Genomic DNA, 23,159 nt, shown 5'->3' on the forward strand with positions numbered 1-23,159 from the left:
AACTCAGGACCAGCAGCCCAGGGACAGCACCACCTACCATGGGCTGGGCCCTCCCCCACTGATCACTAATTGAGAAAATACCTTACAGCTGGGTCTCATGGAGGCATTTCCTCAACTGAGGCTCCTTCCTCTCTGATGACTCTACTTTGTGTCAAATTGACACACAAAACCAGCCACTAAACCCTATCCTGGGACATAGTTGTTCCAGGCAGTATAAAAATGGGATAAGTTCAGAGCCACTGTTTACATCTCCCAGGAGCTCCAACCCAGCTGGGCTATGACAGGCACTGCCACTACTCCTGAAGTCTCATCTAAGGAAGCTGCTATAATTTCAGCCTACGGCTTCCACAGAAATCACAGGAGCTGTCATTACTTTAAATGGTCTGGCCAAGCTGTTGACAGCTCCTGCTAATCTACATACCCAATGACAGCTCCAGGAGACTTCAAATCTGCTACTACAGCTTTGAAGTGTCCCATGACCATCCCAGAAGACTTCTCTTTGTCTGCTGCATAATCCAGTTGTCATCAGAGTGGAAAAGATTTGGCTGGGCCATGCACTCACCACTTCAGATATTCCCACTCTGGTCAGAAGAAGAATCTTTCCAACCCATGAGAGCTAGCAACAGTAAACCTGCAGGCTGCAAGATAGTTCAGAAACTTTTGACATCAGAAAAAGGAATGTAAATATGTGGGCCTGTCCCCCGTTTCCTATATACGCAGTCTACCTCTTACTCTCATTGGGTCATGTAGAGACCTCCATCCTAGCATTACCAACTGTACTTAGCACAGGCCCTGATAAAGCATCACTCAGATGAATTTATGCTTATCAAGTCTTCTACTGCAGATAGAAAACACTAAGTTGGTTGCACCAAGAAGAGCAGCTAACACCAGGGCTGCTGGTCCAGAAAATGCCTAGCAGCCAGAGGGCAGCTGAAGTGCTCCAGTGAGCTGCCCAGAGCAAAGAAAGAGTTGCTAAAAAAGCTGCAAGATTTGCCAAGAGAAGCTGAGAAAGCTGTTTAACGCTACCTGCTGAGAGTTGCTATTACCTCAGAGTGCAGAGATGTGAACCCTAAGAAATGAGAGCCACTGGCACTCAAGAGCTCAGAGATGTAACACTAAGAGAGCTATAACCAGGTCCCAGTGACAGATGTTACTAAACAAGGTGGACTGAAGAATGATCTCTAGCCTCCACATGCATATACACATAAATGTGCACACACATGTATATAGAAATCTGCTCATATACATGAAGACTACAGAGTTAAGTCACAAGGTACTACACTTAAGTTTTTCATACAAACTGTAACTATAGTAGAGAAACAAAGAATATAGGATCAAATACTGATGAAATGTTTTAAAATGGTGGCTAGATAAAGAAAAAACACAAAAATGTTAACTAATTCATTGTTACCAATTGATTAGCCACGGAAAGATGTTTCTCTAACAAAAACTAACCCTAGCTCAACTAGGGGTAAGTTGTATCTCAAATCCTGTGAATGACTGCTTACTTGAAATCTAAAATACCAAATTCATCAATGGCCCAGCTACTCAGGGTTCTATCTTTGGAAATCAAGTACCATTTATTCCCTTAATGAAATCAGTGTATTTCAGACCGTTTTGATTTTACAAGACGTTTTATGTATCAGTGAGACACAAGTCCTATTTCACTCAATTATCTATCCTGATCAAATGAAGAAGAGATCTATGAACACATGAATATATTAAATGTTTCAAATAAAAAACTCATCATACAATGACATAATCTTATATTTTAAAACAATCAGGACTTTCATTTTTGGTTAGGCAGAGTACCTGGTATTGAAATACTGTCCTGTCACAAACACCTACAAAAGCTGGATATATGTGTGGGGTGTGTACATATATACATACGTGTAATGTGTCCGTGTGTATTTTTTTAAAGAGACATCAGACAACTTATGACCCTTGGGGGGAAAAAAAACAGATGAGCTAAGTTCTACATTGGCTTTGTTCTCATGGGCATCTCCTAAACAATGGTATTAAGAAAATACTGACCAAGAAGAGAGTAGCAAGCAGTCTTAGCTAGGGTGATAGAATGAAAAGTATAATTGCAGGTGAATTGTGTAGGTTATTAGACAAGAAAGATCAAAAGAAAAAGCTACCAAGATCTACTTCAAAATTCTGCAGTGCCCTCATCTGTATTCTAGGACAGAAAGAGATTCAGAGGCTGCATGATTCTAGGAAGACAGAGGACTCCAGATTCAATCAGAGGCAAGAGATTTTGATGTGCACCTGAGGCATGAGTTGAGAACTCAAACACACTATGCTCAGAGTAAGAATAAAGTTGGAATAGACCCAAAGAAAGTGGACGGCATGACTGAGGATTGTCTTGTAGTCTCCATACAAGCTTACATTATTACATTAAAAATAAATAGGTAATAAATAAATAAATAAATAAATAGGAACTGGGAAGACGACTCAGAGTTAAAATGCTTGCTAGACAAGCATAAAAACCTGAGTTTGAATCCCTTTATCACATCATAGATAGATAGAAAGATAGATGGGAACTGGGAAAATGGATCAGAGAGTAAAGTGCTTGCTACACAAGCATAAGAAACTGAGTTTGAATCCCTAACAGCCACCTTAAGGATTGGTATTGTGGCATGTCCCTGTAATCTTTATACTGAAGAAGTAGGGAGGGGAGATAAGCAGATCGCAGGGGCTTGTTGGTCAGTCAGTCTAGCTTGAAATGTCAAGTTCATGGTGCAGGGAAAGACTTTATCTCAAAAGTAAATAAAATACGGTAGAGAACTACAGATAAAAAAGATACAAAGTTGAACTCTGGCCTCCATATGCACATGTGCATAGGCAAGTACAATCACTCATACATGTGCACCCATATACCACACATACACATAAATAATACCACAAGTTGTGGTGTACACCTATAGTCACAGCTTGTGGGAGTCTTGAAGGAGGAAGGACTGCAATTAGTTCAAGACCATCCTGAGCTATATAGTCAGTACCAAACCAACAAGCACTACCCAACAAACCTGTCTGAAAGAGAGAGAGAGAGAGAGAGACAGAGACAGAGACAGAGAGACAGAGAAGAAGGAAAAGGAGGAGGAGGAGAAGTAGTAGTAGTAAAAATAGTAGAAGAAGAAGAAGAAGAAGAAGAAGAAGAAGAAGAAGAAGAAGAAGAAGAAGAAGAAGAAGAAGAAGAAGAAGAAGAAGAAAGCAAGCAAGATGGGTGGTGGTGGCACACACCTTTCATACCAGCACTTGGGAGGCAAAAAGGAACTCTTAGTTCCAAGCCAGACTGGTGTACAGACCGAGTTCCAGGACAGCCAGGGCTACACAGAGAAACTGGGTCTCTAAAACTTAAAACAGGAAAGGAGGGAGGGAGGGGAGGAGAAAGGGAGAAAGGCAGGCAGCATGCAGAAAGAAAAAAGAAAAGATGAAAGAAAAAATTCTTCAAACATTAACACAAAGGTGCACCAACTTGGATAGGGTCTCTAAAACTTAAAACAGGAAAGGAGGGAGGGAGGGGAGGAGAAAGGGAGAAAGGCAGGCAGCATGCAGAAAGAAAAAAGAAAAGATGAAAGAAAAAATTCTTCAAACATTAACACAAAGGTGCACCAACTTGGATAGGGCAACTACCCAGAATTTTTTTTTAGCAGAAATGTCATTTTCAGTAACAAATCAATATATTTCAAATACGACATGAGACCCAAGAACTACACTTGCCCAATGAAAATACAATAGGCAAAAGCTAGATCAACTGTTCACACTATAAATCTAACTAATAGTTTTCTCATGATTAATATACAATTACAGTTTAGAGAAAAGGGCATTCCAAATTAAAAGCATGACTGTAAGTTCTATCATATAATACAAAGTTCAATTTTTCATATATTCCAAAATTCAACAATTTACCATGTGTTTTTACACTAAACTGACCATTTCTATTTTAACACCTGATTTTACTTTTTTGTGGGGGAGGGTTGAGATGGGGTTTGGCTGTCCTAGAACTTGCTATGTAGACCAGACTGACCTTGAATTTACAGAGATCCACCTTACCTCTGCCTCACAAGAACTGGGATTAAAGGCATATACCACTACAACCAGCTAATTTTACTTTTAAAAGTTTTGTATTCAATAAACTTCTCAAGGCAGATACTCACTGTTGAAAATCAACCTGAGGGAGACTAAACAAAATGTTTGCTTAAAATAACAAAGTAGCTGATGAACCAGGCTGCCTCCATTTTAGGCTTAAAAGCCTCCATTATTAGCTTAAAAGACATTATAGAGTCATTCCTGTTTATGATTAAACTTCTATTTCTCAAGGATTAGTCTATGCCTCCCACCTGTAACCTTAACCACAAATGGTGCTGTACTGCTTGTTCCTGGAAATAGCAACCATGTCTTTGTTTTGAAACTACCTTGCAACCCTACCTTTGTTTCAAAAAGTTGTTATGACTACCTGTTACGACTACCTTGTTATGACAACCTTGTAATCATGTCTTTCTTTCAGGAGGTTGCTATGACTAACTTGTTATGCTTATGTTCTGCTCCTGTAATGCCATCTATTTTGCAGGCCAAATCCCCCATTTGGAAACCTGGCGTCCAACGTGGTGGCAAGAGTTTCCACCTAAAACCTGAGAAAAGATTCTAAAACGGAGCTAAAAACAGCTTCCTAATCGTCTCTCTCAAATGAGCGGCAGCTGCTGGTTTGAGCTACTGGTGGGTTCCTAGCGTGCGTGCTCGACCTGCCTATGGTGGGAATGAGGCCTTTGCAAGTGGCACTTTGAGCTGCATGGTGGATTTAGCCTTTGCTGGTGCAGAGCAAAAGGGGAGGTTTCTGGGCTACACGCTGCTTGGCTAAAAGCATAGACCCCCGATAGCTCCCAGAGCTGGCGGTAAACCATGGCCATGTTGGGAAGCTGAGGTGGGTGGATCCAGCAGCCACAGCTGCTGCAGTTTAAGGCAATAGATTCACAATAAGACAGATTCAGATGTAATAGTTTACAATGTGTGTAAAAGATACGTAGGCTTGAAAGAGACAAAAAAGATGATATATAGAGTTATAGAAATAAATACATAGTTTTAAAAAATAAAGTCTTTAAAGAGACAGTAAAGGTAGTATAAAAAATAAGCCACGTAAAAATGGATATTACACAGAGAATCTGCATTGTGTTGTCTTTGGGACTTTTAACTGCAGAAAAATATTTGATTGTAAAAGCTGTTGAGTTATGCCAAAATGTATATTTTAAAGGTACCTTGACTTCAAAATTTGGATATAAGGATATGTTACTTTGGAAAGGAGACTCTGCTTTTGTTCCCACAGAAAGCCAAAGGCTATGGATTTGTTCCAGATTAAGATACATCAGGTTTGACCAGCCAAGACCCCCTGAAAGGTCTCCGATGACACCATGGCCCAGATGATCCAACATCCAGAATGGTTTGAAGGCAACTGGCTCAGACGATACACCCTCATGGACTTTTCCATGATCCTAAAATTTTCTTTGTATCCCCATAAGATACAGCGCCTCCCTCCAGCAGGAAGTAGTAAGAGAAGCTACGCCCAAATTCCCAAATTATATGTAATTTTACTTTGTTAAGGTTAAAACCTTCCTTTTTTTTTTTTAAAAAAAAGGGGGGAAGTGCTGTGGGATGTTCTGTATGTCAAATGTGTTGCTGATTAGTCAATAATTAAAACACTGATTGGCCATTGGCTAGGCAGGAAGTGTAGGCGGGACAAGGAGGAGAATAAAGCTGGGAAGTGGAAGGCTGAGTCAGAGAGACACTGCCAGCCGCCACGATGACAAACAGCATGTGGAGATGCCAGTAAGCCACGAACCATGTGGCAAGGTATAGATTAATGGAAATGGATTAATTTAAGCTGTAAGAACAGTTAGCAAGAAGCCTGCCACGGCCATACAGTTTGTAACCAATATAAGTCTCTGTGTTTACTTGGTCGGGTCTGAGCGGCTGTGGGACTGGCAGGTGAGAGAGATTTGTCCTGACTGTGGGCCAGGCAGGAAAACTCTAGCTACAGAAACCCCCTACCCCTGAGCTATAAAAATGTCTTCTTCACATCCAATGCTGATCTCCTGAAACCCAATTTTAGGGAGAGACAGACTACGTACATAAATAAAAAGTCTTGCTTTAATTAATTTGGCCATGATAATTTGTGATCTTTTCTCCTAGCATCTTTGGGATTAACAAAGCAAGGAAAAGACTACACTAACAAAAATTTCAAAAATTAAAAGCAACCTAAGTAGATAAAACAAAGCTAGCAATGTGAGAAAGGCCCAGGAGCAAGTCAATTTTTCTAAAAACACAAGTACAAATAATCTCTGAAAAAGTAAGTCCAGAGAAGACTTGGAGAAGATTTGAGAAGGTTTGTCGATGAGAGATTCTCCAGACCCCTACTCCCCTTCACGTACCACCACCAAACCACTGCCCCTTGTTATTAGGAGCTAGGGGTGGAAGCTCTGAAGAAAATAAACTTCAACTCTGGGCTAAAGGACATCAGGAAGAATTAATTTTTACTACAGTGAAAACAGGCAAGATTGTAGTAAGTGAAAGTCTACACACTAAATAGTTGGTAACACTCAGACCCCTTCTCTCACTCACTAAGATGACAAAGCAGTTAGGCTCTCCAAACTCAAACCAGATAATTGGGGATTTTTTTTCCTCTAAAGAACACAAACACTAAACTAACCAAATATTATTACATAACTACTATGTTTTTGGAAAGAGGACAGAGGAAGTGTTTGTATACAGAAAGGGGATGGAGTTGAGACCTAAATTCTCATTCTCCAAATAAACGAAAGAAAAAAATAAAACCTCACAAAACTAAAAACATATGTAACAATAAATAGTAAGTAATAAATAAACATCAATTATGCCTAAGGAGTAACAAAGCAAGGATCTGCTAATTTTGAACTTCAGTTTTGTTAATTATGTCCTTAACTAAATTTTTTTTTAAGTAATACAATATGTGTGAAAGATATTTTAAAAAAGAATTTATGTGGTGCTGGAGAGATGTCTCAGCAGTTAAGAGCACTTGTGGCTTTTGCGGAGGACCCAGGTTAAGTTCCCAGCACCCTACATGGCAGCTCACAACTGTCTGTAACTCTACTTCTATGGGACACTGTCTCTTCTGACCTGACATCTCCTGCATGCCCACACACACACAAAAAAAAAAAAAACTTTTTAAGGGAATTCATGTATCAAATCGAAGAAGAGTTAGTTATCACCTAATAAATAGTATTTAATATTTAATGATATAACAATGTTGTAATAAGGGAGAGAGAGAGAGGGAAAGAGAGAGAGAGAGCGCAAGAAAGAGGGTCCTGTCTCTTTGTAAGTAGCCTAATGACTCATACCATTTTTGTATTTGTTAATTAATGCATCATAACTAGAAGAAAGAAATTCCCAAATTTCTCTTTAAAAATACGACTAACCAGGCTGGTGACAGAGACCTGTAAAACCACTGTTGTGCTCTGAATGTAATTGGCCCCCAGAAGCTCATAAGGAGTGGCCCTATTAGGAGGTGTGGCTTTGTTAGAATTGGTATGGCCTTGTTGGAGGAAGTGTGTCACTGTGGGGGTGGACTTTGAAGTCTCCTTTGTTCAAGCTATGCTCAGTGTGACAAATAGTTCATTTCCTGTTGCCTGCAGATCAAGATGTAGAACTCTCAGTTCCTTCTCCAGCACCATGTCTACCACACATTATCATGTCCTGCCATGATGATAATGGACTAAACCTCTGAGCTGTAAGCGAGCTACCCAATTAAATGTTTTCCTTTATAAGAGTTGCCATGGTTATACTGTCTCTTCACGGCAATAGAAACCCTAACTAAGACAACCACCAACTCAGGAAGTTAAGGCAGGAAGGCAGCCAAGTTCAAGGCTTGAGTGGACTACAGAGCAAGCAAGTTCAAGGCCAGCTCAGTACAACTTTGTAAAAGTCTGTCCCAGAATGAAAAATAGAAAAAGGGTTGGGAACAGAGTCCAGTGGTAGAATGTTTGCCTTGCATGTTCAAAGCCCTGATTCAATCCACAGTACAACATAAACAAATATAAAAATATGATTGTAGAATAGTTCTAAATAAATATTTCCTATAATTAAAAAATAAAATTCATATTAACTTAAAATAAGATTTATTAAATTTGTATCTCCAAAATAATCTTTTTTTTTTTTTTTGGTTTTTAAAGACAGGGTTTCTCTGTGTAACAGCCCTGGCTGTCCTAGAACTAGTTCTATATACCAGGCTGGCCTCGAACTCACAGAGATCCACCTGCCTCTGCCTCCCGAGTGTTGGGATTAAAGGAGTGTACCACTACCACCTAGCTTCCTCCAAAAGAATCTTAATGAGTCCATAACAGGGGCAAAAAGCCTTGTCAATTGTCTGATACATAGTTTATATTAATCAGAAAGTATATTAATCAGAAATATTTATGAAGGAGAATTCTCTTTACTTTTTTTTATTTCTGCTTGGTAATCTACTCTTCATCTATTAATAGATAGTAGGAAACAAGAAATTTAAAATCTAAGTTTTAGAAAGTACACTGAGCTGTTGGGTTAAATAATCTCATAAATAATGATATTTTCACTATTTTGCAGCTTGTTTTCAAATGTGAAATGAAACTTAGGATTTTTTGAAAGGTAAATTAGTGATCCTGCTGCATACTAAGTTACACACAAAAACATTTAAGCTTAAAAAACTAGTAAACAGGACTGGCAAGATGGTACATTGGATTGGATAAAAGCACTTACTTGCCTTGTAAGTCTAACAATCTGGGCTTGATCCCCAAAACCCATGTAAAAGTGGTAGAAAGAGAAAACAAGCTCCACAAAGTAGTCCTCTGACTTCCACATTCACACTGTGGCACATGTGCTCCCCCTAACTCCCATGCACATTATACATGAACACAATAAGTAAAATAAAGGTTGTTTTTAAGTACTTGGTAAATATTAAAATTTTAAGTCACAGATTTCAAAGTACAGATAGACACAATCAGGAAACAGATGACGTCATTGCAGAGACTTTGATATGAATATGGGCTATATATTAAATAGTATCATATATAGAATGCTAAATTTTGGGGGTATGACAATGGTATTGTATAAATTTAGAAGACTCTCATAATGCTAAATACTTACTGGTGTGTCAACCACTTACTTTCAGGGAGTTCAGGAAGAAAAGAGAAAGTAAATGTACAAATGTTAACACCAGTTCAGTCTGGGCAAAGGGAGCTACATATTCAGTATACTATTCTTCCATTCCAACTACAGATTTGAAGTTTTTAAAATAAAAAAGGTATGTGCATCCTTGTATGCCAGGGTCCAGCCCAGTGTTGGGGTTCAGCCCCGACCTATCGAAGGGTCCCTTGAAGAGGGAAGTAAGGAATTGAGAAATGCTAGATAGGAAATATAGAAGTAGATGAAGAAAAAAGATAGAGACATAAGATAGTTTTGGAAGGGCCCTGGGTCAATACCCAGTCGCCCCAAGTTTAATCATGATGAGCTTTTTATACATTAGCGAGGGGAGGAACAAAAGATCTCCCCTGTTGGTACTAAGTACCAACAAGTGTAGACCCTTCAAAACACCTGGTAACCATGCCCTTGGCCATATTATCTCACTATGCAGTCCTGCTGGGCAAAGCAAGCTCAGACTTTCTGACCTTGCATAAAGCCTTTCTAGGGTGCTTCTGTGGACCTCGATACTTGTATATATTACTAAGACATGTATAAGAACTTAAGAGCCTATAGTGGAAATAATCCAAACACAAACAAAGAAAAAAATGGAATAACTAAACAGAGATAGGCAAATGGATACACTATGGTATGCTCATACAAAAGAATAGCATGCAGCAATGAAAATGAATGAACTAATACTAATATACCACATTGGTGAAACTCAAATGAGGAACAGCTGAAGCTAGATATTAATAACAAGAACAAGGGAGGCAGAGTCAGGCGGATCTCTGTGAGTTCGAGGCCAGCCTGGTCTACAAAGTGAGTTCCAGGAAAGGCGCAAAACTACAGAGAAACCCTGTCTTGAAAAACCAAAAAAAAAAAAAAAAAAAAAAACAAGAACAAATACTTGTTGGATAAATGCTTTTCAGACAATACTTACGTAAGATCGGTCTTATAACTTATCTTTGTTTAACGAAAGTTGTATTCACAGACAGTACAAATAAGGCTTTAGTGAAACATATTAGGAAGGTATTTAAGACAAATTATTTTCAGACACCCTCATGCACATTATAAAACCACCTGCATATTACTGATCTGTTCATGAACTAGGATGCTCTGCTGTTTGTGAACAGTTAGTGGGCCGCACTTTTTGAAAGATCTAATTTGAATAAGCAGGTATACTGGATATACACTTGTATCAAAAAGACTTCCTTAACTAAGAATGTTCAAACTGTACTATTACTTAATCGTTTTAGTTTTAAAATAAATCTAAATTCAGACTAATATCCAGAGACAGTGGTGGTGGTGGTGGTGATGAAGAAGCTAAGGCAAGGAGGAGAAGAAAATAAAATACTCACATTAACTCTGAAAGCCTGTACAGTGTTATCCAGAAGAAGAATGTTGCAAACCACCTCTGTATGCTGTCTGTCTCGGGCCAACTCCGATGCTCGGACATTGTAGGTTCTGCCAGCAGGCAATCGGAAACGTGCGGTCATTACTGTCCACACAAGATCTAGGTTTAAAAAACAAGAATCACTAAATAAAAGGAGTGGTGCAAGATACGGTATAGCTTTTTAAAAAAAAAGTTAATATGTATTTTAAATTAAAACATTGACAGAAAACAATTACAAGTTTTGAAACATCAAGATTAAGAAAATTAGGTACAAAATTACATATAAAGCTAAAATCACAATCTACCCTAAAGAACTTTATCTTGCACTGTTCTACTGAGAAGATTCAATGGGTTAAAGTTTCAGGAAGTCATATTCCAATTCAAGATACGTGCGCTTAAAGGGTGGAAGGAACAGGAGAGCTCGGCAAGTGGGGTGTCGCTCACTGATGTGTGTTCTAAAAATGCTGCAGAAGGACAACAGGGGAGAAGATTGCTTCATTCCAATCACTATTGTTTTCTTTTTATTTAGAAAAACACTGTGGAATAACAATAGCGAAGATTATTTTATTTCAATTTCAACCAACCACTCTATCTTTTTTTATGGGAAAAGGGAGGTGTCAGGGCCTTACTATGTACCCAGGTTGGCCTGGAACTCCTGCCTCAGCCTCCCAAACAGCTGGAACTACAGACATGTGAGATGTGCCTACCTCTCTGAGATTTTCAATTTTTACATAAGTGGAGGAAATACATAGATCACCTATAAAAGAACAAACTTGTCAATGATAGCTATTAAAAGACAATGAAACTGTACTTTCAAAGTTCTGAAAGAAACTTATTCGAAACACTGAATTCTATACCCAGAAAACTAACAGTCATATTAGAGAGAAAAAAACAAAAACAAAATCATTTCAGGCATTCCATGACTCAAAATTTAAAATCCATACGACTTCCACCTTAAAGACAATGCAATAAAGGAAACTGAGCAAGGAAAAACACAGACATTTAAGATATTATTATTACTATTTTGGTTCTTTCAAGACAAGATTTCTCTGTATAGTCCTGGCTGTTCTGGAACTCGCTCTGTAGACCAGGCTGGCCTCACACTCAGAGATCCTCTTGCCTCTTTGGGACACAAAACAAAACTAAATATACTTAAGGAACTGAAATTACACAAAGTATGTTCCCTGAGAACAAGAGAATTAAACTACAAATTAACAATAGAAAAGTCTCCAAACACAAGGAAAGTAAATAGCATACTTCTAAGCACGCATTAGACAAAGAAGAAATCTTAAGGGAACAAAAGATACACAGAATTAAATAAAACAGAAAACATAATACAGCAAAACTTGCGGGTTACATATATAGCAGCACTAATAAGGGAAATTTATAGGACTGCATGTATATAACAGAAAAATGGGACATACCTCAAACCAATAATCTAACCTCCTTCAGAACAGAGAACAGAGAAAAACCTAATGAAACCACAGCAAATGGGGGAAATGAAATGCTTTTCTGCATTGATTGAAACTTATCACACTTTTATGATAAAAATTCTCAAAAAAAAAAAAAAAACAAAGAAAAGGGGGCTTCCTCAAGGAAGGGTATCTAGAAAAGCATTCTGTAGTGATACTGTGTTCCCCAAAATATTGTGCACCCTAATAAACTTATCTGGGGTCAGAGAACAGAACAGCCACTAGATATAGAGGCCTGAAAATGGTGGCACACACACCTTTAATCCTAGCATTCCAGAGGCAGAGATCCATCTGGATCTCTGTGAGTTTAAAGCCACACTGGAAACAGCCAGGCATGGCAACACGAGCCTTTAATCCCAAGAAATGATGTCAGAAAGCAGAAAGGTATATAAAGCATGGAAACCAGGAACTAGAGCTGGTTAAGCTTTTAGGCTTTCGAGCAGCAGTTCAGCTGAGATCTCAGAGGCTTCCAGTCTGAAGAAACAGGATCAGCTGAGGAATTGGCAAGGTGAGGTGGCTGTGGCTTGTTCTGCTCTGATCATCCAGCATTTACCCCCCCCCCAATACCTGGCTCTGGGTTTGATTTTATTAATAAGAACTTTTAAGATTCATGCTACAGCATTCTATATGGCTCCTATCCTAAATAATTGAATGGTTAGAGTCTAAACATTTTCACCCTAAAATCAGGAACAAGGCAAGTAATTCCATGAAAGTGAGAGTGGTGAATGGCAGGGTGCATACAAAAAGAACTAAAACTGGCCATGTTTGCAAATTACCTGATGTATACATAGAATACATGTTAAATTTCAAATATAACCCCATGTATAAAAGCTAAACAAAAAATAAAATGTACAAATATAATAAAACACATACAGAACGTTATGCTAAAAACTACAAAAGGTGAGCTGAAGAGATGATGCCCAGGGTGGTGAGGTGCCCCACCAAGCATGCCAATGTGAAGGGCTGTCATCTTACTGGGAGACATGAATTTCAAATTATGTTTTTCATTGAATATTTCTGTAGGATGTACTTCTCTGTAAGTACTGTTGAACTTAGTGTATTTTACTCTTCAAACAAGAATTTTAGCCATTCAAATCATATAGTCTAAAGATTGTTTGAAGTGTGTTTAAAATATAATTTTGAAAACTCTGAGAATACCTGGGAATACTGATTTACTGTCCTGGAATGTCAAAAATTAACATGCCAGGAATTTGTTTTCTTTTCTTTCTGCTCTTTTTTTTTTTTGAGACAGGTTCTCACTGTTATAGCTCTAGCTGGCCTAGAACTCTCTATGTAGACCAAGACAGCCTTAAACTCATAAAGATCTAGGGCTGAAGAGATGGCTCAGTGGTTAAGAGCACTGACTGTTCTTCGAGAGAACCTGGGTTCAATTCCCAGCACCCACATGGCAGCTCACAACTGTCTGTAACTCCAGTTTTGGGGGACTAGACACCCATGGTAAAACACCAATGCACATAAAATAAAAATAATTTTAAAAAAACTTACAGAGATCTGCCTGCCTGTGTCCACAGAGTGCTGGGATTAAAGGTGTGCACCACCACACTGTGTTTTTGAACAAATATACACATAAACTTTAATGAACCATGCTTTTGGTGTCACATCTAAGACTAGTTCCTCAAACTTAGATAATAAAGATTATCTCATGTTTTCTTCTAAAACTTTCACAGTTTAGGTTCTATGTTTAAATCTGATTCGGAGTACTTCTGAATATAAAATGAGAGGTAGTGTGGACTGAGGCTCATTTGTTATTTTGTATATATACAACTCTATCATTGTTGAAATGCCATCCCTCCCCCTTCCTAATTAATTTTATTTGGGGATGGGGTGTGTGTGTGCCATGACACCCATGCAGAGATCAGAGAACAATTTGCAGTAGCAGATGCTCTCCTTCCACCACATGGATTCTGGTGAGTAATCAAACTTGGCAGCATGTACCGTCACCTACTAAGCTATCCAATACCGGACAATACCATAGTTGTTTTATATTCAAAAGTACTCAATGAATCAGATTTAAATATAAACTCTAAACCACAAACCTTACACAGATACACACAGACACAAGCACATATAATTTAAAAATAAATCTTTAAAAACATTTCCATTGTACTAGGTATAAATAATATACAGAAGACTTAAAAGTATACAAAGAGATATGTGCAGGCTTTATGCAAATATTACATCATCTTATATAAAGAACTTGAGACACCCACAGACTTTTACCACAAACACAAATAAATATCCTAGTATAAATAAGGGCCAAATGTTAAGAATAACAACTGTATCCTCTTTGGATACAAGAGAACAAACGTTTTAAAACAATCTAGAGGAATGAAATGATCATGTCTTTCCTTTAATAAAGTTGTACCTCTTTCTCACAAGAATATTATGCTGATTCTTAATTTTTCTTAACAATTACCCTAAGAAATTCTGGTTTACATTACTTTCCTAATAATTAAAACAATATACCTTTATTTTGAAAACTAGAATACTAGGTTGGGTCTACAACATTTTTCTAAATGGTGTATCTCTTGACTTTGCAAATGATCAATTACATTAAAAATAGACAATCAGCCGGGCGGTGGTGGCTCACGCCTTTAATCCCAGCACTCGGGAAGCAGAGGCAGGTGAGTTCGAGGCCAGCCTGGAGTTCCAGGAAAGGCGCAAAGCTACACAGAGAAACCCTGTCTTGAAAAACCAAAAAAAAAAAAAAAAAAAAATAGACAATCAACTACTAGTTGAATTTCATGAAATGAAGAGACAAGAACGGAGAACCAGTACTTGAGCTAACCTTCTTAGTTACTACCTCTGGCCTCTTCCTTTTCTTGCTTCCAGGGTTATAAATCTCCAATACTTACTTTCAATCTCCTGGAAGTTGGGTTCTGGGGCAATAGAAGTGCTTGGATTAGGAACAGTTTAGAATGAGGAGAAGCTGAAGAGGTCAATGATTTCAACTTCATTTAAGTCGAATGCTCTTCCTGCCTTACATGTAGCTTTCAAATTATTAGTTTATTCTCCTTTAAATGACCAACTCTAACAAGTATTGCCATTATTCTTCTTATTTCTAAGAATTCTTAATTAACTTTATCATTAATTAAAAGAATGATCTTCTACTGGCTAATTTGCCTGGTAACCCTGGATTTACTTGACAATTTGTCAGTAAAATATGTCCAAACACTAAAAAAAGCAAATGTCATTTAAATAACCATTTTCTCATTTTATTACTTTTCTGTGTTTCATTTGAGAAAGCTAAAACAAAAATGCTAACAAAGAAATTAGAATTAGTAATTTGACCTCTATATAGAACAAATAAAGGAATATCAAATGACCATAGTTTATAATTATGAGAAGCTAGAAGGTGACACTTAAGTGCTCCTAACAACCTTATGTACCAGAACAACAAGTTGCATGGAGTTATAATTTAATATCGCTTGGGTTTAACAGTTTATTATTGGAGCAGGGAGAAGCTCAAAAAGAGCCATGAAACAATGCATCTAGCAAAGCACTGACAACTCTCTCCATCTACTTTCTTCAATACCCACAATAATAACGCACAACTTTCTATTACTGTCATCATAATCATATTTGCAGAAATGGAGTATCACTGAAAATTAATAACATTTGTTTAAAGCAACAAAAGAAAACAAATAATTACCTTAGAAACAAGTTTCTTGATTCTTAAAATGCCAAGAAAGACTAACCTTTTTCATGTTAGTAGCTAATAAATGTTACTTACCCTAGTTACAGTACTTACTAACTAGTCTACATAAAATATTCATCCAATAAAAAAGCACTGAGCTGAGTTCAGGTTCTACATAAGTATATACTTGAACTTGAAAAAACTTAGCAATCACTTGAAAATAATTAAGCTACCATTTGTTGAATCTTAATCTTTATAATTTCCAATTTTTAAATACAAAAAGTAGCCATCTGAAAGGCTTTTAGTTTAGTACGTTTAGTACATCCAACTTCATATGAAAGGAATAAAGAAAAGATGGAGGAAGCATTTCTAAAAGGGGAAGTAAGTCTGCTGGAAACCCAGTCCTCCAAAGGTCAAAGAGCACTGGTAAAGTGTCAAAATCAACATTTTCAAAGGTCTGGAAATTTACAAAAAGGTTAAAAAAAACAACTGAACTTCACTAAGCATGAGCTTTGTATAATTTTAATGGGATTTCTACCCAATTCCCTAGTTCCAATAATGCAGGCCCTTTGAAAAACCAAAAGGAGACTGTCCAGAAAAACAGATAGGCTGACTGCAGAGCTTCACCTCTCCCTCTGTTCCTCCAAATCCAATCCCCCAGCCTCAATCCCAGCTCTGCAGAATACCTGTGGCAGCACCCCAGCCCCAGCTCCAATCTCCAGTGGATCAAACAGATCTTCCCCTCCCAACTTCTCCTATTCCCCTAGTAGAACTACACTTGACTTCTCAACAGAGACTCAAAAGGGAGAAGCATCTGGATATATCGCTACAGTCTCTAAGAGACCGCAGATGCCAGCCCAGACTACTATACCCAGCAAAACTTTCAATTACAATAGTTGGAGAAAATAAGAAACTCCATGATAAAATCAAATTTAAGCGATATCTATCTATAAATCTAGCCCTACAGAAGGTACTAGATGGAAAGCTCTAAACTAAAGAGGTTAACTACACTCAAGAAAACACAAGGAATAATCCAATCTAGCAAATCAAAAGCACACACACAATACACACACACACACACACACACACACACACACACACACACACACACGTACACATACAAACACACACACCCCAACCAAAGTAACAAGAATCAACAAACACGGCTCATTGATACTTTTCAGCATCAATGGTCACAATTGCCCAATAAAAAGACACAGACTACAAGAAGGGATACAAAAACGGAGTCCATCCTTCTGCTGCACCCAAGAAACACACCTTAACATTAAGGAATCAAGGACAGACATTACCTCAGGATAAAATGATAGAAAAAGATAGTCTAAGTAAATGGACCTAAGAAGCAAGCTGGTGTAGCCATTTTAATATCTGACAAACAGACTTCAAACCAAACTAATCAAAAAAGATAGGGAAGGGCAATACACACTCAAAGTGGGGAGAAAAACATATTAAGAGGACATTGCAATTCTTAACATCTAGATACCAAACACAAGGTCACTCAAATTAAAAAATAAAAAACAAAATCCTACTACAGCTTAAATAAGGTATTAATCCTCACACAGTGATAATGGGAGATTTCAATACCCAACTCCCACCAATAGACAACTAGGTCATCTAGACAAAAACTACACAGAGAAATGCTGGAGCTAACTGACGTATAAACAAAATGAGCCTAACAGATACTTACAGATAATTTCACCCAAATTCAAAAAACTATACCTTCTTCTCAGCATCTCAGGGAACTTCCTCCAAAACTGACTACATACTTGGACACAAAGCAAGTCTCAACAGACACAGAAAACTGCAATAACCCCTGCATCCTACCAGACCACCACAGATTAAAGCAGGATATCAACAACAACAGAAACAACAGAAAGCTTACAAACTCATGGAAACTGAATAACTCTCTACTGAATGATAAATGAGTTGAAAGAGAAATTAAAAAAATAATTAAAAACTTTATAGAACTGAATGACTATGAATACACACATACCCAAACTTACAGAACACAAGAGGCCAAGTTCACAGCACTAAGTGCCTACGTAAAAAAAAAAAAATCAGCAAGATCTCATAGTAGCAACTTAACAGCACACCTGAAAGTTCTAGAACAAAAAAGAAGAAATCACACCCAAGGGAGTAGACAGCAGAAAATAATCAAACTGAGCACTGAATAAATGAAAAAAACAATAGAATCAATGAAACAAAGAGTTGGTACTTTTTTTTCTTTTTCTTTTTTTTTTTTTTTTTGGTTTTTTAAGACAGGGTTTCTCTGTGTGAAGATGCTGGTGAGGATATGGTGTAAAGTGAACACTCATCCATTGCTAGTAGGAGTGCAAGCATGTACTGCCACTGTGGAAATCGGTGTGGCTGTTCCTCAGGAAGATGGGAATCAACCCCAAGATCCAGCTATATCACTCTTGGGCACATATTCAAAAGATGTTTTATCCTACCACAGAGACTTTTACTCAACCATGCTTACGGCTGCTGTGTTCATAATAGCCAGAAATTGGAAACAACCTAGATGTCCCTCAATAGAAGAATGGATAATGTGCACATTTACATAATAGAATATTACTCAGCCATTAAAAAAATAAAATAAAATCATAAAATTTGCAGGTAATAGGTGGAACTGAAAAACATCATCCTGAGTGAGGTATCCCAGACCCTAAAGGATAAATATGGTGTATTTGTTTATTCGTAGATATTAGCTGTTAAGTCAATGATAATGAAGCTACAGAGGTTATGTATAGAGTAATGGACTAGGGAATACATATAGGAAAAGGAAATAGAATAGATAATTATGGATGGGGGTGCTGGAATGGGAGGATCAAGAGGGGAGGGGAGAGAGGGAATAGGAAGCTGAGGGAGAGAAAACAGGGAGAGACAGCTAAAATTAAGGGTCATTTGTGCAGTAGTATGGAAACCTAATACAGACGGTGATCTAAATGAAATTGCCAAATAATAGGGGAGATAAAGTCCCGGTTGGCCATCTCTAGTCACCAAATGAAGTTTCTAGTACCAGAGCTGGGTTACATCTAAATGAGTTGTTGGCCAATGGGGTCGGTCCTGTGGGAATCCCCATACAACGCAGGCTCTTGCCAAGACTAAAGGTTGCTCTCCACAAAATGACAACAAGGCCCATCACTGAAGACAATATCTCACAACGCTTAAACACAGAGAAATCAAGTTGGTGCCTACATAGAGCCTTCACCCCTATGAGCTAATGTCTCTGGTACCGGAAGGCATTCAATATGCTACCAAAAGAGAAACATAAATATCAAGCCAGCCACAAACTCTTTGATCTATAATGCTGTCCTGCCTCCAAGATATGGCAGGGCAATGGTGACACAAAGCTTGTGGGAATAACCAATCAATGTCTGATTGGACTTAAGACCTGCTCCAAGAGATGGAAGCCACACCTGACAATGCTTGGGTGACCAAGAACCAGAGACTACATAGCCCCAGGACCTAGGGTAAAACCAAATACTACTGTTCTAAAACAAACAAACAAACCATAGCAATGACTCCTGATGACATTCTGCAATACTCATAGATCAGTGCCTTGCTCAGTCATCATCAGAAAAGCGTCCTCCTGCAGCAGATGGGAACAAATACAGAGATCCATACCCAGACATTATGCAGTTAAGAGACTTTGGAACATTTAGCCCTAAATGGTACGTCTCTATCAAATCCCTCCCCTCATGGCTCTGGGAACACCACAGAAGAGGTGGTGGAGTTTAAGAGCCAGAGGGAATAGAGGACACCAAGAAAAATAACACCCTCTAAATCAACATGGTCAAGGCTCATATGAACTCAGAGACAGAGGCAGCATGCACAGGGCCTGCACAGATCTGCACCATGTCCTCTGTGTGTGTGTGTGTGTATGTGTGTGTGTGTGTATATATATATATATTATGGCTTCCAGTTTAGCGTTTTTTTTTTTTTTATGGGATTCCTGAGTGTTCTAACAAATGGATCTCTGATTCCTGTGCCTTCTCTTGGGCTCTTTTATTTTGTTTGTTTGTCTTGTCTTATCCCTTAGAAGTCTGTTTGTTTTCTAATAAGAGACAGAAAAGGAGTGGCTCCGGGAGGGGAGGTGGAGAGGAACTTGGAAGAGTAGAAGGAGGGGAAATTGTAATCAGGTTATATTATGTGAGGGAAAAAAAAATCTATTTTCAACAAAAGGGGTAAAATGGAAAAGAATGGAAGGGAGGGAGGGAGAGAAGGAGGGAAAAGGCCAGCCAACATGCTAGCAATTATGAAAGCTATAGAAACATTCCTGCAACCACTGGATCAGAAAAGTAAGGTCATGAAGCTCCCTCCAAGTCCTCATTTTTGGAGAAACCATTATCTAATCACTCTAACAGAAACCTAAAAATTCCTACTTGCATAGCATGCTTATTTTATCTAAGAACCTGACTGTTACAAACAGCCTTTTATCCAGAGCACTTTTTGAAAAATTACCAGTAGTAATTATTTAATAACATAGCAGCCAGAAGTATCAGTAACTGGTAGGGTGGAAAAGAAGATGACCAAAACAAAAACAGTGCAAACTGGAGAAGAAGATACCCATAAAAGGCTGAAAAGCTCCCCACATACTCCTGGAAATGCAGAAGGATGCCAGCAGGTTCAGAACTTTGTTCCTCTCAGCAGACTAAGACTAAAAGGATATATTATATTCTATATTCAATATAGCCAAGGGCATAAATGAAATCTCACCATCAGCATCTTATTGGTGGTAGTTTCACACAGGCATCAAAGTCATAGATGCAATGCAAGAGAGAATAATGAGAGGAAGAGGTAAAAGTATCTTCATTTGCAGAAACTATGAGCTTACACAGAGAAAAGCCTAACAAGCCACACACAAAAAAGACAAATTTAGTAAGGTACTGGATACAAACGCAATAAAATCAGCTGGGCTGCTAAGCATTAACAATGTATAATGCCAAAAGGAAATTAACAATTCAGTTTATAAAAGTGCCAAAGTGTATATATGAGTAAATTTAATCAAAAAAGAAAACTGTAAAACTATACAGGAACACTACAAAATACCAAGAAAAAGAAGAAATAAAGGTACAAATGAATTCAAAAACAGTACTAAAATTGTTAAAACAATTGTTCATAGCACCATTCAAAAATCCACCCAAAGTAATCTATGGACCACTTGATACAGTCTTTACAACTGAGGTCCTAATGACACCGTTTTGCAAAAATAAAATAATTTCCACCCCAAAATTTATACAGACTTCAGAAGGTATTCCAAAGAGCTAAGAAATCTTGAAAAAGAACAAAACTAGTATTCCTAATTTCAAAAGTTATTACAAGGCTATCACAGCCTAAACAGTGCAATACTAGGAGGAGACTTAAGAATAAAGGCCAAATAAACCCCACATTATCTATAAGGAAAAGGTCTCAGTCTATTTGTGTTGCTAAACTACACTTGGATATTTTCTTTCCTTGGTTTTTTGTTTGTTTGTTTGTTTGTTTGTTTGTTTGTTTGTTTGAGACAGGGTTTCTCTGTGTAGCCCTGGCTATCCTGAAACTCGCTCTGTAGACCAGGCTGGCCTCCAACTCACAGAAATCCACCTGCCTCTGCCTCCTGAGTGCTGAGATTAAAGGCCTGCACCACCACCACCCACCACTGCCCTGCTTACACTTGGATACTTTGTTGAGCAGTTCACTTGCCTTTGGAGAAGACATAAACTTCTCCTTTTTCCTTAAAGGCCTCCTAAGACAAACCAAAGTACAATTCTACAGAAGTCAATGTGGGGAGCCAATGAGTTTACTGGGCTTATTTACCAAGTGTGGTGGCAAATGACCTCCAGGAGCACGTGACTCCAAAGCAGCGGCACCACTGAAATGTCTCCCCCTAGCACAGATGACGACTTCCCGGCAGCTGCACAGGTCAAGTCTCCTTTAGTCAACCTTCTATCCTCTCTATATTCTAACACCTCCTGAGACCTCAAGGCCATCAACTAGGGTAGAATTTCATACCACCAGGCAGAGGGCTGGCATCTCCAGTGAGGATTCAAAGACTCTCCCCACCACTCCTTCCTTCTATGAGGGAATGTTAACAGTCAGCACGCCCAGTCTCAGTGGTCTCTTCTCAGCAGTCACAGCTGCTCTGATGAAAATGACAGCTATTAGGCTCAGAGGATAGTGCTCTGCAATATTCTGGCTCCCAATTCTGAAGCAGGGAAGATCTGGAGCATGTGTCAACATGTCTTCATTTTCTGGAGGGCCTCATATTATGTCACCACATGGTAGAGGAGTGGAAGAGGTAGCAGAGAGAAAACATCCTGACAAAGAGATACAGAAGGGAGCCTGGCCTGCTTCAGAGCAGCCCTCTCTCACCTTAACTATCCAGTCTTGAATCCCTAACTCACTCAAGAAGACCAAAGTCTTGCAGAACTGACACAGAAAGACATTAGTCCATTCATGACAATGGTGCCCCAGTGGGCTAATTACTTTCCACCAGGCCTTACCTCTTAAAGGTCCAAATACCTCACAACGACAATACATAGAGGACCAAGCTTCTAGCACATGACCTTAGCAGGAACAAACCTCTGCAGGTGACAAGATATCAATAAAGAAAATGGATCTTTCCAACAAATGGTTCTGAAAAACCTGAATATTCACTTGTAAAAAAAAGATTCATCCTTACATCCTTACCATAAACAAAAATTAAACAGACCTAAATATGAGACCTAAAACTATAAAACTCTTAAAAGAAAACATAGGGAAAGTTTCATGATAATGGACTGAGAAATCATTTCTTAGATATGACACCAAAATGACAGACAATAAAAAATAGGAAAAATGAATTTCATCGTATCAAGAATAGCATCAAGAAAATGATTAGAAAAAGCATAACGTAAGAAAGTATTAGTAAATCATATCTCTTATAGGTCTGATGTCCAAAACATATAAAGGATGCCTACAAAAGGAGGAAGGGCAGGGAGGGTAGCACACTGATAATATACTTAGCATCAGGAAGCCCTGGTTTCAAACCCTGCCATATCAAAAAACCAAAGGTCTAATTTAAAATACACAACTACATTCAAATGAACATTTCTCTAAAGCTATACAAGCGACAATAAGCACATTCAAAACATGTTCAGTATGACTATGACTAATCATTGGGGAGATGCAAACTACAATCATGACAAGATCTTCCTTCACACATATTTGGATAGTTAACTACTTAAAAAGGGGATAGGGGTCTAGACACATAGCTCAATGGTAGACTACCTATCTATCAAGAGTAAGTAACTAATTTTGAGCTTCAGCATTGAAAAACAACTACCACCAAACAAAAAACAATGAAAAATAAATATATTAACAGAATTGAAAGCTCTTAAAGAGATGTTTAGACACCAATGCTCAGAGCAGCACTATACAACAGACAAAAGGTAGAAGAAGCAACCTA

The 23,159-nt window shown here is 38.2% G+C and overlaps 1 protein-coding gene across 4 annotated transcripts in view; it reads right to left on the bottom strand.

Moving 5' to 3' along the window:
* The window catches only part of Ptpn4 (protein tyrosine phosphatase non-receptor type 4), a 192,490-nt gene that overhangs the window by 147,354 nt on the left and 21,977 nt on the right, over positions 1–23,159 (bottom strand). For all 4 annotated transcript variants that reach the window (XM_052736736.1, XM_052736739.1, XM_052736738.1 and 1 more), the window contains one exon: positions 10,548–10,702. In XM_052736736.1, coding sequence (XP_052592696.1) covers positions 10,548–10,685 — 138 coding nt within the window. In that variant the 5' untranslated portion in view covers positions 10,686–10,702. The remainder of the gene's footprint in view (positions 1–10,547; positions 10,703–23,159) is intronic.

The sequence above is a fragment of the Peromyscus californicus genome, unplaced genomic scaffold (assembly GCF_007827085.1).
Source record: "Peromyscus californicus insignis strain IS unplaced genomic scaffold, ASM782708v3 Scaffold_14__1_contigs__length_90479793_seg_2, whole genome shotgun sequence".
Taxonomy (NCBI): domain Eukaryota; kingdom Metazoa; phylum Chordata; class Mammalia; order Rodentia; family Cricetidae; genus Peromyscus; species Peromyscus californicus.